Source organism: Notechis scutatus, chromosome 11 (assembly GCF_049901735.1).
Source record: "Notechis scutatus isolate UNSWTSFEM ecotype Mainland chromosome 11, rNotScu1.2, whole genome shotgun sequence".
In the NCBI taxonomy this organism is placed as follows: domain Eukaryota; kingdom Metazoa; phylum Chordata; class Lepidosauria; order Squamata; family Elapidae; genus Notechis; species Notechis scutatus.
In genome coordinates, this window is record NC_142019.1 from 18882107 (window position 1) to 18896082 (window position 13976).

A 13976-nucleotide genomic window follows, 5' to 3' on the forward strand; every position below is an offset into this window, starting at 1 on the left:
TTGGATAAGGACCTCTACTGATCTCACAGACACATTTATGTGGTTTCCATAGTACCAATATGGAACTGGTTTGTTTTCTTCCAGAATGTTCAGGGTTTTTTCAATTTAGTTTAAAGCCTTAATATTTCCCAGATATTAATAATATTAATATTTCACAGAAGTGTTAAAGGGAACATTTTTGTCCCTGTTCTGTCTTTAACTTAACTTTCTGGCTGAATATAAAGACAGTTAGATAAACTCTACAAAGGCTTCCATACAAAGTTCTCTTTATTGGATTGTAATAGGCATCCTCAAGGTATAACTCACAGTTACGTTGAGATTCATCTAATGTCCAATCTTTGCATAGTCGTCTTCATAGTGTGAAAATATAGTTATCTTCATCCCATAATGATGGAGCAAAGGGGAAGACACCAGCGCGATGCTGGGTCAAGAATAAAGGAAATTCCCCCAAACCCAACCAAGAGTCAATTCAGTGACCAATCAAGATTACAGATGTGACCACATGACATGAATTACATTTTCCATGAGGCATTGACTACATTTACCATGAGGCATTCCCTTAAGGGGACAGCTCCCAATTCCCAATTAACTATATACTGTCTGACCAGCACAGTCCCTTTAACCATCAAAGGAAGCCATCAAACTTTATGGTAACTTGACTCATAAAATGATACATGCATTTGTGTGACCCCATCAAAAATAAAGCCAATTTCTTTTCTATCATCTCTCTCTTTCTCTCTCTCTTGTGTATGGACAAAGTATTAACTTTGGATGTTAACAGTGAAGATCTTTGTGAGAAATCTGGGTGTTGGTAAGAAGATACAGGGCTTAAGGCCTCATTACTGCCTCTCATAGTATCTACCCAGGCAATTTTATTTGGCAAGATTGGCTTTCTGAGGGTTCCTGTGATTAAACAATGTCATATGTCAGGACCCTGGAAGTGCTCTTTCTCTGTAACAGTTTGCGCCCTCATGAATCAAATTCCCCCTGAGATCTGAATGGCACTTGAAGGATCAAGAAGATCTGATTCTTTGCCCAGGTGTTTGGCAAGAATGGTTGAAGCCCCTTTGTACGATGTGGATTTTTCCTTTAGCTCCAGCTGATTTGTCATCCTGCCATCTTCACCTTTCTTTTTTTCTCTAGTTCTTCCTGTTTTTAATACTTTAAACCATTTGTAAATGGTTCAGAGTTGCTGGGAGTCAGGAGGCATATAAACAATTAGCTATGATAACATAATCAGTTTGAGTTTGGAAATGTCAGGTGATAAGACCAGAATTTTCTGGGTGGCCTTTCAGGACGATGCAAAAATTTGATTGTTGCCATTTAATTTGTACAGTTTGCTTTTAAGTGTCAGCCACTGAGAGCTGCTTTTAATTGGAATGGCATATAAATGGGGAATCTGCTATTACTGTTCATGGACCAATTGGCTCGAAATCAAAAGGTGCCTCACATAACCACCTCAATTTAAGCCCCAGTTTGAAATGCTACACTGTAAATGATCAGGATTTCTGTCCTCTAATTATCTCTTGGACCCAATGCTGTAAGTATCTACAGAAAAGGACAGCAGCCAAATAGCAGATCCAGCCAAATGGTATTGATGGAGGAAGAATGATTCTGTCAATAAATACAAACCCAATACAGATAGGAATTAAAGCGTCCTTGCAAGAGAAAATGTACTCTGTAGTCATCTTGATTTGGGAATGAAAAAATCCATCTGATTTAGGACTTGATTCTTCTCTGGAATGTTGTAGCCCTCCAAACATCCACAACTCCCCAAATGTTATACTCCAGAATTATAGGAGATTCCTTTTAAAAAATACATATAAAACAAACCTACTCTTATCAGAAGACAAAGATGGCCTTTAATACTTGCTCTGATAGTTCTCCTAATATTTTTCTTTGGTTATTTCAGGGCAATCCATCAGAAAACAGAGAAGTTTTTACACTATTTTGTGGGTAGTTGTTCCTGCAATTTTCCACTGGCAGCTTTAAAAACCAACAAAAGGAAATCTTCATGCTGCATAGATTAGTGAGGCCTCTGCAGCAAGGTCAGCATCTTTGCTACTAAAGAGGGATGGAAAGCCCAGGCCATCCAAAACATACAACAAAGTGCTTACATGTGCTGACAACCCAGTTATACGTTTCTGAGAGGAGGCGGTTTTGGAGGCCCAGCCAGGATGTAAATGGTACGATCGCCCAGTGGCTGAATGAGAGATGATGTCTTCTAAGTAGCTGCATATGGTAATGTCATAAGAACATGATTTCTGTGCCCAGGCAGAGTAACTCAACAGTTATTTAGCCACTGGGGATTGTTTTGCCATGAATTCAGCGAGATCAGGAAGGCATGAATCTATTGATTATCTAAGATAATTCTTAGATTCTTTCTTTGATGGGGATCCAACTAAGAGTCTTTGTTAATGGAATTCCCTGGCTCAGCATCTGGGCAATGGCATCATAAGCCAAATCCTAAAGGGAATCCCGGTGTAACATGAGGATGCAGGTGGGATGTTCTGGAGGTAGAGATGGATGTGAGACTTGAAATAGAGATGGATGTGCATTTGGGAGTGATGGAGGCCAATTGGTGTAGATTCACAGGCTCGCCTTGTTCCGTTGTATCTCTATTTGGGGCAACAGGCATTTTAGCATTCCGACATAAAGATATTTCCAAAGAGAGGTGGATCTGGAGAATGAATATACTGCCAGGTCGATTGAACTGCACTTACTGGCTACTGGTCAACTGGCCTGCCATTTAGCTCCCCTGGAAGGGGAGCAGATTTTGCAATTGGAAAACTGCCTTTCTCACAGCTCAGACCTGCCGGATTCAGGGTGATAAAGCTGCTGACGTGGATACTGCTCCATGAAAATGATAAATCAGAATCATTTTAAAATAAAGCCTTTTCAGGCATTGGCATTTGAAGCTTCCTATCGTTAAAGCTTCCTTTTCCCCCCTCCCAAGTGCTTAACAGATGCTTGGCAAACCCATCTAGCTTTACATGCGCAATTCTTAGCGCATCGGCTGTGCAGTCAAACCCCTCTGAGCCTCTCCCTTTCTTTCTCTGGGGGGAAAGAAAATCACCTCTTACTGGCACTTTTCTATTAAGTCGAATATACTGCAGACAGAGAAAAGAGGAGCATGAGGGAAAAGCTGAAGGCCAGAAGTAAACATATGAGGTTGCTGACCACTGGTGGATTTTGGAGTTGAAGATCTTATTAGATCAGATGCCTCTTTCTCAGGGATAGTCAACTGCTAGCTCTGTATCTTCTCAAGTCATCTGATGGATGGATGGATATAGGTCCATGCTTAATATTTCATACATTATACAAAATGAAAATATGCTTGTCTATGATTTACCAAATAATAGCAATAGCCCTTAGACTTATATACCGCTTCATAGTGCTTTACAGCCCCTCTCTAAGCTGCTTACAGAGTCAGCCTCTTTCCCCCAACAATCTGGCTCCTCATTTTACCCACCTGGGAAGGATGGAAGGCTGAGTCAACCTTGAGCCTGGTGGGATTTGAATTGTAGGCAGCTGGCTGCAGAAGTAGCTTACAATATTGCACTCTAACCAGGGGTGGGATTCAAATTTTTTAACAACCGGTTCTGTGGGCATGGCTTAGTTGGTGGGCGTGGCTTGGTGGTCATGTGACTGAGTGGACATGGCTTAATGGTCATGTGATTCGCTGGGCATGGCCAACTCAATACCACTCACATCGAGGCATGCATCTCCTCACCTGGCCTCTCATGACTGTGGGGATGCTGCAACAGTCGTAAGTGTGAAAAAGGGTCATAAGTCACTTTTTTCAGTGCCATTGTAACTTTGAATGGTCACTCCACACAACCAAAGTACCAGCAAAGGAGGGGGAAAAAACTCCAGAGAGGTTCCTGAGACAGGAAGTCTAGTCCTGCCAAGAATGTAATAAGGGTCAACGGAGAGGCAGTTTCTGTAAGCAACACCAGAATGTTTCCTTCCTGCCTTCTTTACAGGATTAGGCCAGTAAGTTCTTCTAACAACCGGTTCTCCGAACTGCTTAGAAGGTTAACAACCGGTTCTAGCAAATAGGTGCGAACTGGTAGAAACCCACCCCTGACTCTAACCACTGCACCATAGAGGCTAAATAAGCCACAATTGTATGACTACAATTAGAATTACCATATAACAATCATAAATGAACATTGTATTAAGTTGCCTCTGTGTCATTTGTCACAAGTTAATGTATTTTAAAGCACAGCACTCTCTGGCACAAAAATGTTGGAAATACTTCTGCAGGGTGTTTGCCTTCTAAAAACCAAAATAATGAAAGGACAAACCTTCACAAAGAATAGAAAGGAATGTGAGGTTTAGTTCATCCATAAAGATAAGTTATTCTGGTAAAAAAGGCTCAAATATAAGTTCCAATGATAAAAAAAACCAAAATTCCACAGTGGTAAGTCAACGAGGTCTTCCTCTTCCCTGGTATCTTCCCCAACAAGGGGAGGGTTCAGAAATTCCACTTGCCTTCTGTGATTATTGAATAGTCATATGCAATTCTATGTAAAATTGTTTAGAATAGAGTAGAGTAAAATAAAGACTTTATTGTCACTAATCAGCATACATTAAAATGAAATTTCGTTGCATTTGGCTCTCAAAAGATAACCATTATGCATATAACCACATACACACGCATATATGACACAGAGAAACATCACAGTCTAATTCAGATGTATATATATATATATATATATATATATATATATATATACACATGGGGGGTGGGGGGAGAGAAGAATCATGGGACTTTATCAGATGGATGCACAGGGAACAAAGCTGTTCCAGAATCTAGTAGTCCTGCAGATGATACTTTGAAACCTCCTCCAAGAGGGGAGCAGCAGAAACAGACCAGAATTGGGTGTGTGGGGTCTCTAACAAGGCTTTGAGCTCTAATAAGCACATTGCGCTTATAAGCAGCGTTCTGAATAATGAGAAGTGAGCTTCTTATAATCTTCTCCGCTGTCCTCACCACTCACTGTAGGGACTTTCTATCTGAGGCATTGCAGCCACTGAACCAAACGGTGATACAATTTGGTCTCAATCATGCCTCTGTAAAAAGTGGCCAGGACAGGAGGAAGAAGTGCTCTCCTCATCCGACACAGGAAATGCAGACATTGGTTTGCACGCTTCACTGAGGATGGCATGTGGGGAGAGCCAGATTGTTAGTTATCTGCACCCCCAGATACTTAATACTATTGACCACCCCCACACTGCAGCCTTGATACGAAGTGGAGTATGACTTCTAAAACCAACAATGATCTCCTTTGTTTTGTTAACATTCAAAACCAAGTTATTTTTATTGCACCCACCCACCAAAGTCTTCACCTCCTCCCTATAAGAAAACCTGCAGACAAACTACATTTGGTGAATTCCCTGCATGCAGAAAGAATGACAAGACAACAGGAAGAATAAAGCATTTCTCTCCATGCCAAACTGGAAGAAGTCAGGCATTTTTCTGAGACTGGTGGTAGGGAAAGAAAGATTCCAAGGGTAGTGGAAGGGTTGCAATTGAAGGAGTATATGGGAACCTCAGGACAACACATCACAGGCCACAGAGCGTTCAAGATTTAGTTACCACAGGTGATTTAGTTACCTTCCTTCTCCAAGAATAAAGTTGGTCAATCAGTTCTGAGTTGTGTCAAAGGACTAGTTCAATCACTGTCTCACCCCACTGGGACTGGCCCACCCTCTCATGCCAGTAGGGGAGGTATGTTGTCGGTGCCATCAGCCCAATTATTCCAGCTGTCAGGGCCAGGAGGGGGGCCTGCTCTGCTGTGATCCTGCCCTCTGGAACATCTTGCTGCCCCCTCCCACTTCCATCCTCATGTGAGATTGGCCCCAACCCTCCTATGTTTTCATGTGGATGTTTGAAATTGTGGTGAGCAACCTTTTGATGACAGGCGGCCCACAGCAAATTTTGGGTGGTCAGGAGCTGCAATCAATGGACAGCTGCAGCAAAGTGTGACTTTTGGCGAGAGGGTGGCTACTGTACATAAATCTGATAAATGAATAAAATAAAAAGTGGCTAAAAAAAAGTATGCGTTTGGGGGACAGGAGGGATGCTTGAGTGCTTATTCTCAGATGCAGGGAGACCTCATTCAATCCAAGTCGAACTTGGGGAGAATTTGGGGGGGGAAATGTTACATCTATTTTAAAGCACACAATACTGTTTCTGAACATTTTGCAACTCAAAAAAGAATAGAGAACTCTGCTCTTAATTTTCAACTAGCAAGACAATGAGGGCTTCAGGGGCTGCCAGAAAGAGATATTTTTTAAATCGTTAAGAATTATCAGCCTTCGCTCCTGCAAGGGAGTGTTTAGGGAAAGCCTTACCTTCTGAATCAAGCTTGCAAACTGCAGGTTTCTTGAGAAGGAAATGTTTAGAATGGTGTTATATGCATTTTCTCCTCTGTTCTCCAACAGGGCTTCTACTGCTACCCTCCTCCTGGCACTCTCTATGACAAAAATGGAGGTATCAAAAGACAGCGTGTAGGCGGAGCAATCCGAGTGAGATTTTCTCAGGACCCGTCTGCAATATTCCCTATGAAAAGAGCAAATGTTATGGCAGCAGCCACACAGCAGGGTCTGCAAGAGCATGAAGGAAATTCACATGAGTTCAATCCCTTGCACACATAGACTGGAGTCAAGAGATGGGGTGGGTGGGTGGGTGGGTGGGGGCAGTTAGGCCAATTGGCAGCTGAGAGTACAACGGTGCTGGCCAGCAGCCTGAGTGAAGATGTGACCTTCACGGAGAATGATCCTGCCCTTTCAAGACAAAGGGGAAGAAAGAGATTCACCTGCTCAGGTTACTTCCCTTCCACAAAGCTCTCCAAAATGAACTGTGCAATCTGGTTTCCCAGATCCCTCTAACTTTAGACTCACTTCAGAAGATCTACTCACATGGCAGTTGGGACGTCTGTTTTAGCATCCAGAACCAAATTAGGGATGCAGTGCTCATCTTCGTTGCATCCATTCCAGAACGGGACCTATTGGGCAGAGGAGAAGGGTTGGATGGTTTAAGATGTGGGCACCCTCAATGCTCGAAGTTATGCACGACTCAAGGAAAGACTGGGAAATGCTGTCCCCTCGCTAAGACAAAGCAGAAATCCTAGCAACTCATTTGTCTGTGGAGATTCTCCGTCATCCAGGTCATGGTTGCCCCAAAGGTGCTTTTTCAAAAGGCAGCTGGACTTATTGTTTTTCCTTGGAGATGTTTTGCTTTTCGCCAAAGAAGAACCGAAGAAGCTCCTTGGATGAAAAGCAAAACATGTTCAAGGAAAAACAAAATCCAGTCTTCATTTGGGACTAACAACCTATTATTAGCCAGAGAGACAATGCCCTGGTGATTCTGGATGCACAGAGTTCCCACTGCCTGTACTATAATTCCTACCAGCCTCATCTCACCGTTACCTTACAAATCTCCAGGACAAACAGTGCAATTCCACAGTTCTCTGCTTTCAACTACTGACCGTGGTATAACATATAATGCTGCCAGGTTTGATACAGCAGCGTGTGCATGCGTTTTTTTCTTTTTAAATTATATTTTATGCATCCTTATGCTTTTTAATCCTGTGTACCCCAGCCTCATGTTGATTTGTGTTTGTGTGTATGAGTGTGTAGGCATACACATATACTGTAATACCATGCATACTGTATGGTCTATGTCTATGCCTATATCTGTCAGCCTTCAAGACTCCTTTGCTTTCTCTCGCATCTTTCAGCTGCCATAGTAATGGGGGGGGGGAGGGTGAAATAATTGGGCTTTGTGGGGGTGGGAAATGTGCTGGAGGTTTTAGAGAATGTAAAACTTGGGGAAAACTTTATTATTTATGCCTACTTGTTTGCTTACTATGTAACTGCAGCTCTTTATCAAACTAGGCCAAGGTCAACGGCCAGATGTCTGCATCACCACCTGAAGATGCCCCACCTGACGTTATACACATCTTCGATTGGATGGCCCAGTTGAACTATGGTGGGTGGGAACGTTGCCATCACTTTGTATATGTGTTTTTCATGCGTAAATCCTCAGATCTAGAATTCCCATGATGCTACTACCACTTGATTTCCAATAAAAGTTCTCTTTTCTCTATAATAATGGAGTCAAAGAGCGTCTTTCTTGGATTTTGAATGGAGTACTATACCCATATATCTATTGGTTACTGAAACTAATTTCTGAGGTCTGGAAACCATTTAGTCATTTTAGATGTCTGTTCTTGGGCTGGAATTGAAGAGCCAGAAAAATTCCAGAACAAATGGTGCACCCTCCTTCAGGAATTCATAAATTCTTGCAAAAAATTTATAATGGTACAGGTATGTCATGTTTTAAAGTGGATTGGATTTCAAGATTGGGCCATAGACTTTCTGCAGATTTGGTTGTTTATATTAGAACGATATAGTGTTGCTCCATGAGATGTAGAAACATGTGAAACAAGGGGTCTCCAGCTTCATTCAACCAAATTGAGTCCATGTTGCTCTGTTATTTATCAATTTCACACAGATTTTAAACTACACTGTAAATACTCCACCAAGAAGACTCTTTATCCTCTGCTCTCTGTTCTTTCTGACTCTACAATTCCTGGGTATCTTCCCTTCCTGACTGGTTCATCTCAGACGACTGTTCTTTATTCTGTGCTGAAAGAGGCTTTGGGTCAGGGCTGGTATTCAGCAGGTTCTGACCAGTTCTGGAGAACCGGTAGCGGAAATTTTGAGTAGTTCTGAGAACCAGCAAATTCCACCTCTGACTGGAGATTTTACAATATCCTTCCCCTGCCACGCCCGCCAAGCCACGCCCACAGAACCAGTAGTAAAAAAATTTGAATCCCTCCACTGCTTTAGGTGATGGGGAAAGAGAGCCAAAGCGATAAATAAGCCGAACGTTCCTTGCAAGGGTTTCTAAATTTAACCCTCTTTAACCCTCACTCCAGGATCAGAAGGTGTCACGCACAGCAACTTTCAGTGAAGTTGGCCAACCATCATCCAACACTGGTCCAGTCTCAGGACTCTTTAGGGCATAATCGACAGAGAAAGTCACTGGCTTCACATAATCAGCCGTATCCTGAAAGAATAAAAAGAACAGGGAACATAGTTATTGGTCTGATGAGTGTGCTCAACACACTTAATCTGGTTAGAGAACTAACTTTTGGGTTTACACAGTGCATTGCACCATAAACTGTCCAAATGAGCAGCATTTGTCTTATTTTTATTTTGTTTCTTTATTCATTTATTTTGTACTATTCCAATTACGAAACTCTTTATTACTTTTGCCTTTATGCCCGGTATTTTGTAATTGTACAAACAATCAAGCTTTCCTATAACCATTGAAAAATATGACTTTATAGGAAAATAATAACAAAAATGCATTTACAATCAAACTCAAAAATGCAAACCAAGAACACCATTAAATACTTAAAGAGTAAGCTGGAAAAATGTGGGATAGACAGCAGCACCACCAAATGGATTTGTAGCTGGCTGACAAACTGTACTCAACAAGTACAGTTAACGGTACGACATCTACATGAAGAGAAGTAAGCAGTGGGGTACCACAAGGTTCTCTCTTAGGCCCAGTACTCTTCCATATCTTCAGAAATGACTTAGAAGAAGGAACAGAAAGGGAAATCATCAAATGTCAGGAATAGCCAGCAGCCCAGAAGACCAGCTCAGGATCCAACAAGATCTTGACAGACTTGAACAATGGGCCCTATCCAACAACATGAAATTTAATGTGGAGACAAGCAAAGTCTTATACCTGGGCAGGAAAAACCAAAGGTACAAGTACAGATTAGGTCAACCTGACTCAAAAACAGTAACTGTGAGAGGGTCTTTGGAGTCCTAGTGGACGATCACTTAAACATGAGTCAGCAGTGAGCAGCAGCCAAAGCAGTCCTTGGTTGTATAAACAGAGGCATAGAATCAAAATCATACAGGATTACTACTGCTTTATAAAGCCTTAGTAAGACACACCTGGAATATTGAATCCAGTTTTTTATTGCCATGATATAAAAAAGATGTTAAGATTCTAGAAAGAATGCAGAGAAGTGCAACAAAGATGGTTAAAGACCTGGAGACTAAAACATCAAGAACGGTTATAGGATTTGGGTTTGGCTAGTCTAGAGAAAAGAAGGGCATGTGGGGAACGACATGCTAGCAGGATTCCAGTATTTGAGAGGCTGCCACAATGAGGAAGGGGGTCAATTTATTTTCCAAATCACCAGAAAGCAAGACAAGAAACAGTGGATGTAAACTAATGAAGGAGAGGAGCAATGGATAGAAACTAATCAAGGAGAGAAGCAATTGAGAATTAAGGATTAATTTCCTAACAGTGAGGACAAGTAACCAATGGAATTGTTCTTTCTGCAAGTTGGCATGTAGGCCTGGAGGTACAATGGCCAGTGGATATTTTAATTGACTAATATCCACGGTGGTGCCATGGTTAGATTGCAGTATTGCAATCTATTCTGCTGACTGCCGACTGACAGCCGTTCAGCAATTCGAGTCTCACCAGCTCAAAGTTGACTGTACCTTCCATCCTTCCGAGATTGGTAAAATGGGGGCCCAGATTATTGGAGGCAATATGCTGACTCTGTAAACCACTTAGAGAGGGTGGTAAAGCATTGTGAACCAGTATATATATATATCTAAGTGCGATTGCTATTTTGTGAAAGAACTTGCAAGAAATATTTCACACAGCTGGATTGAAATCAGGAGCATCCACGAGGTTCTATATCAGCATACTCCAAATACTGAATACTGATTGGTCTACACGGACCGCGACCCGATTGGTCAACTGAACGGCCGTGATTGGCGCGCTAAGAATCAACCGCGATTGGCTGAGCCGATCGCGGGAGATTCAAAGCCCTGTCATTGGCCGGCGAGCCGCGAGCAATCCCTATATGAAGGGCTGCCGCGGCTCCAAGATCTTGTACAGGTCTTAACATTGAAATAAAGAGCTGAATGTACACTTTTGGTCTCGCGTCTCTGTGGGAACCGATCTACCTGATCTAACACATGAGGGAGTCAAAACTGGCACACCTGTACAAAAGGGGCAGAGCTTCAGTTGTGCCACCATGTCCACCCCCATGCAAAGCCTACTTCTCCAACACCTCCTGCCTACAGACATCCCTGAGAAATGCTCTTTAGAGACAAAAACAAAAAAATTGAATGCGGTTACCCAACAAGAAAATCCCTACCAAGACATGAAAATCCATCCTGTCGCAATGTTCCTGGCCGGCAAGCAGGGCAGCTGCCTTGTGGGCCAGTCGCTCTCCATTTGCATCCAGGTGAGCTCGTGGGAAATACCGTCGTTCATCAATGGTGAGGTTGTAATTCAAGGCTGAAATAAAGGAAGATGGAGGTTAAATAATTTATTCCTCAGTGCGGACTAATGTAGAACGAATCTCAAGTTAGTTCAAATCTCATATTAATAAAGGAGAATATTTGTAGTTCAGGGTTGAAATGGTGGGCCCTTGGGGTTCTCTGAGCTTGCTTGTTTTCTTGTAGACGTTTCACGACCTGGCTAGGTAACCTCATCAGTGCTCTGTGAAGACATCATTAATGTCTTCTGCAGCCCCATTCCTCTACCGTTAGACGTGATTCCGAAGACTGCCACAATTGTCTTATAAATTTACTTCTTAAATAAGAAACTTAGTTTAAACAAGCAAGTGATGATTAAATTGCAGTGATGGGAAGAGGTTAAGAGGGGCTTCCTTGTAATCACTGGATTGTGGAGACAATTTCAGGCTTTTTTCCCCCTAAAGCGTTTCTTTTACCCCTCTGCTCCCTGCCCTGAGCATCTGGGACAGGATTGTGTCCCGAATAAAAGCCCCCTCCCTGGGGAAGCAATACAGCCACCCAATGGGGAGAACACCTGTCAAGGGAGGGCAGCCCCCTGCCACTTACCTACGTGAGCTGCCTGAAAATGAGCTGAGAGGAAAACGGCAGTGAAGCAAAGAAAGGCTGACAGACAGGTGGCCTCTTTTCCATTCCGAACGCAGTCCTTGGTGAAGATGTTGATTTTGGAGGGCTCAAACTGGAGGCTGGCATTGATTTGGACCACACTGCGGGACCTTACAGGGAAGAGGGAGAGGCAGCTGGTATCTTGAGCCAGTCCAGAAATGCATTGCTGGGCGGAGGGGCTCAGAGCTTTGGATGCAACAGGGGAGAAAGGCTGCCTTGCTACAGCCGTGCGCTGCAGTAAGGCAAGATCAGTGGCGGATTAAGGCTCACTGGTGCCCTAAGCGTGGGCTTAGTTTGCTTAATGGTTAATACACCACTGGGTAACATGAGACAAGGTGAAAATTATCCGGTAGGGCCTAATGATGGCTTCTTGAGAAGAGGGTGGACCACAGCATCCTTAAAATGCTAGGGTACCACCGCCTCCCACAGGGAAGCATTAATCACTGCCAAAACTCATCTGCATGTCACCACGGCGGAAGCTTTCACCAGCCAGGAGGGGCGTGGATCTAAAACCTCAGTGCTTGCGCTCATATTCCCTAGACTCAGAGGTGGTGAATTCAGCAGGTTCTGACCGGTTCTGGAGAACCGGTAGTGGAAATTTTGAGTAGTTCGGAGAACCAGCAAATGCCACCCTTGACTAGAGATTTTACACTATCCCTCCCCTGCCACGCCCAGCAAGCCACGCCCACAGAACCGGTAGTAAAAACCCATTGAATCCTACCACTGCCTAGACTCCTCATACAGTGATGGACATCTACTAACTCGGGGTGTTGGTTGGGTTTGGCTCCCTTCCTCCTTGCTGCCCCATTTCATTCTGAATGAACCGGTCTTATATTGGATATGACCAACCATAATAGGACGGCACTTCCACGCGAGCCCACAGCAAGATCCACCAGCTTGTCTTCATTCATATCCAGGTTTCCATGGATGCTGCTCCCAAAATACATAAAGCCGGGAGAAAGGTCAACAGCTGCAATTCTCTGGTAGAACAAGGGGGAAAAAAGAGTTTTCTTTCAACATAGCTGTGCAAGAGTAAATTACGTATTTTAACAAGCGTGCACACCCAAACTATATCTCGGTGTACAAGGCCTATTGGTTGAGTTCAGCTCCCAGAGTCCCTAGACGAATGAGAGAAGGTTGTCCTTGAAAAACTAGTTGGGTGGGGCTATGTCAAAAAGCAAATTGGCATCAATTTAAGTTAATCTCCCTGTATTTAATATTTCCAGTCTCACATTCCTAACAATACTGCAGGGGTGAACCCTTGGGCAAACCCCCTGGATCCCCACCCCAAAGTGATATGAATAAAATGAATAATACGTCACTAGAACAAAATTATTACATGCAGAAACTTAACAATGTTAAATATATTGGATTAAATGAATGGGATTTCATTCAAGCCCAAAAGCTGATGTAGACCCCAACCATCACCCCTTCTCTGCCTTTGTCTCACGGCCTACAGAGAATCTGTACCTGCTTATATCTCCGGATCAGATTTTCCCTATAACCGTGGAAGATATACAGAGCTCCCTGGTGCTCGTCCTCCAGAGGTGCTCCCACAACTACATCGCTGTAGGAATCCTGGTTCAGGTCAGGCACAGAGGCAATGCAGGATCCAAACCTGGAATTCTGATAGCCGGGCAAGTCCTTCAGAGCTCCATTGGGGACAAATTGGTTCTTTAAGAAGAGAAAAGGTGGAAAAAAAAAACCACATTTGTGTATCAGCACAGAATGAACCATGAATACAATTTGTCAGAAAATTTGTTGCCCCTCAAAAAAGAGATGGAGAAAGTGAGAAATCCAGGCAGAAAATGCATTGAAATTTACGCCACACTTCAGAATGGGACAACAGCCAACTCGCCATGGCCAACTCACCGCAACCAAACCAACTTGCCATGGGACAATTCAACAAATGCAAAAGTTAAATTAATTTCAACTGAACCATGGCCATTAATAATAAAATAATCCAGAAACAAAAGAGTTACAATAATTTCAAT

At 42.9% G+C, this 13976-nt stretch overlaps 1 protein-coding gene across 1 annotated transcript in view; it reads right to left on the minus strand.

The window, feature by feature from the left end:
- Positions 1-13976, minus strand: part of ITGA11 (integrin subunit alpha 11) — an 86894-nt gene that overhangs the window by 22748 nt on the left and 50170 nt on the right. Inside the window, exons 14-20 of the mRNA XM_087972965.1 lie at positions 13453-13656; positions 12832-12962; positions 11926-12092; positions 11217-11359; positions 8975-9085; positions 6931-7016; positions 6364-6571 (exon numbers count right to left, since the gene is read on the minus strand). Of these exons, the coding sequence (XP_087829091.1) occupies positions 6364-6571; positions 6931-7016; positions 8975-9085; positions 11217-11359; positions 11926-12092; positions 12832-12962; positions 13453-13656 (1050 nt within the window). The remainder of the gene's footprint in view (positions 1-6363; positions 6572-6930; positions 7017-8974; positions 9086-11216; positions 11360-11925; positions 12093-12831; positions 12963-13452; positions 13657-13976) is intronic.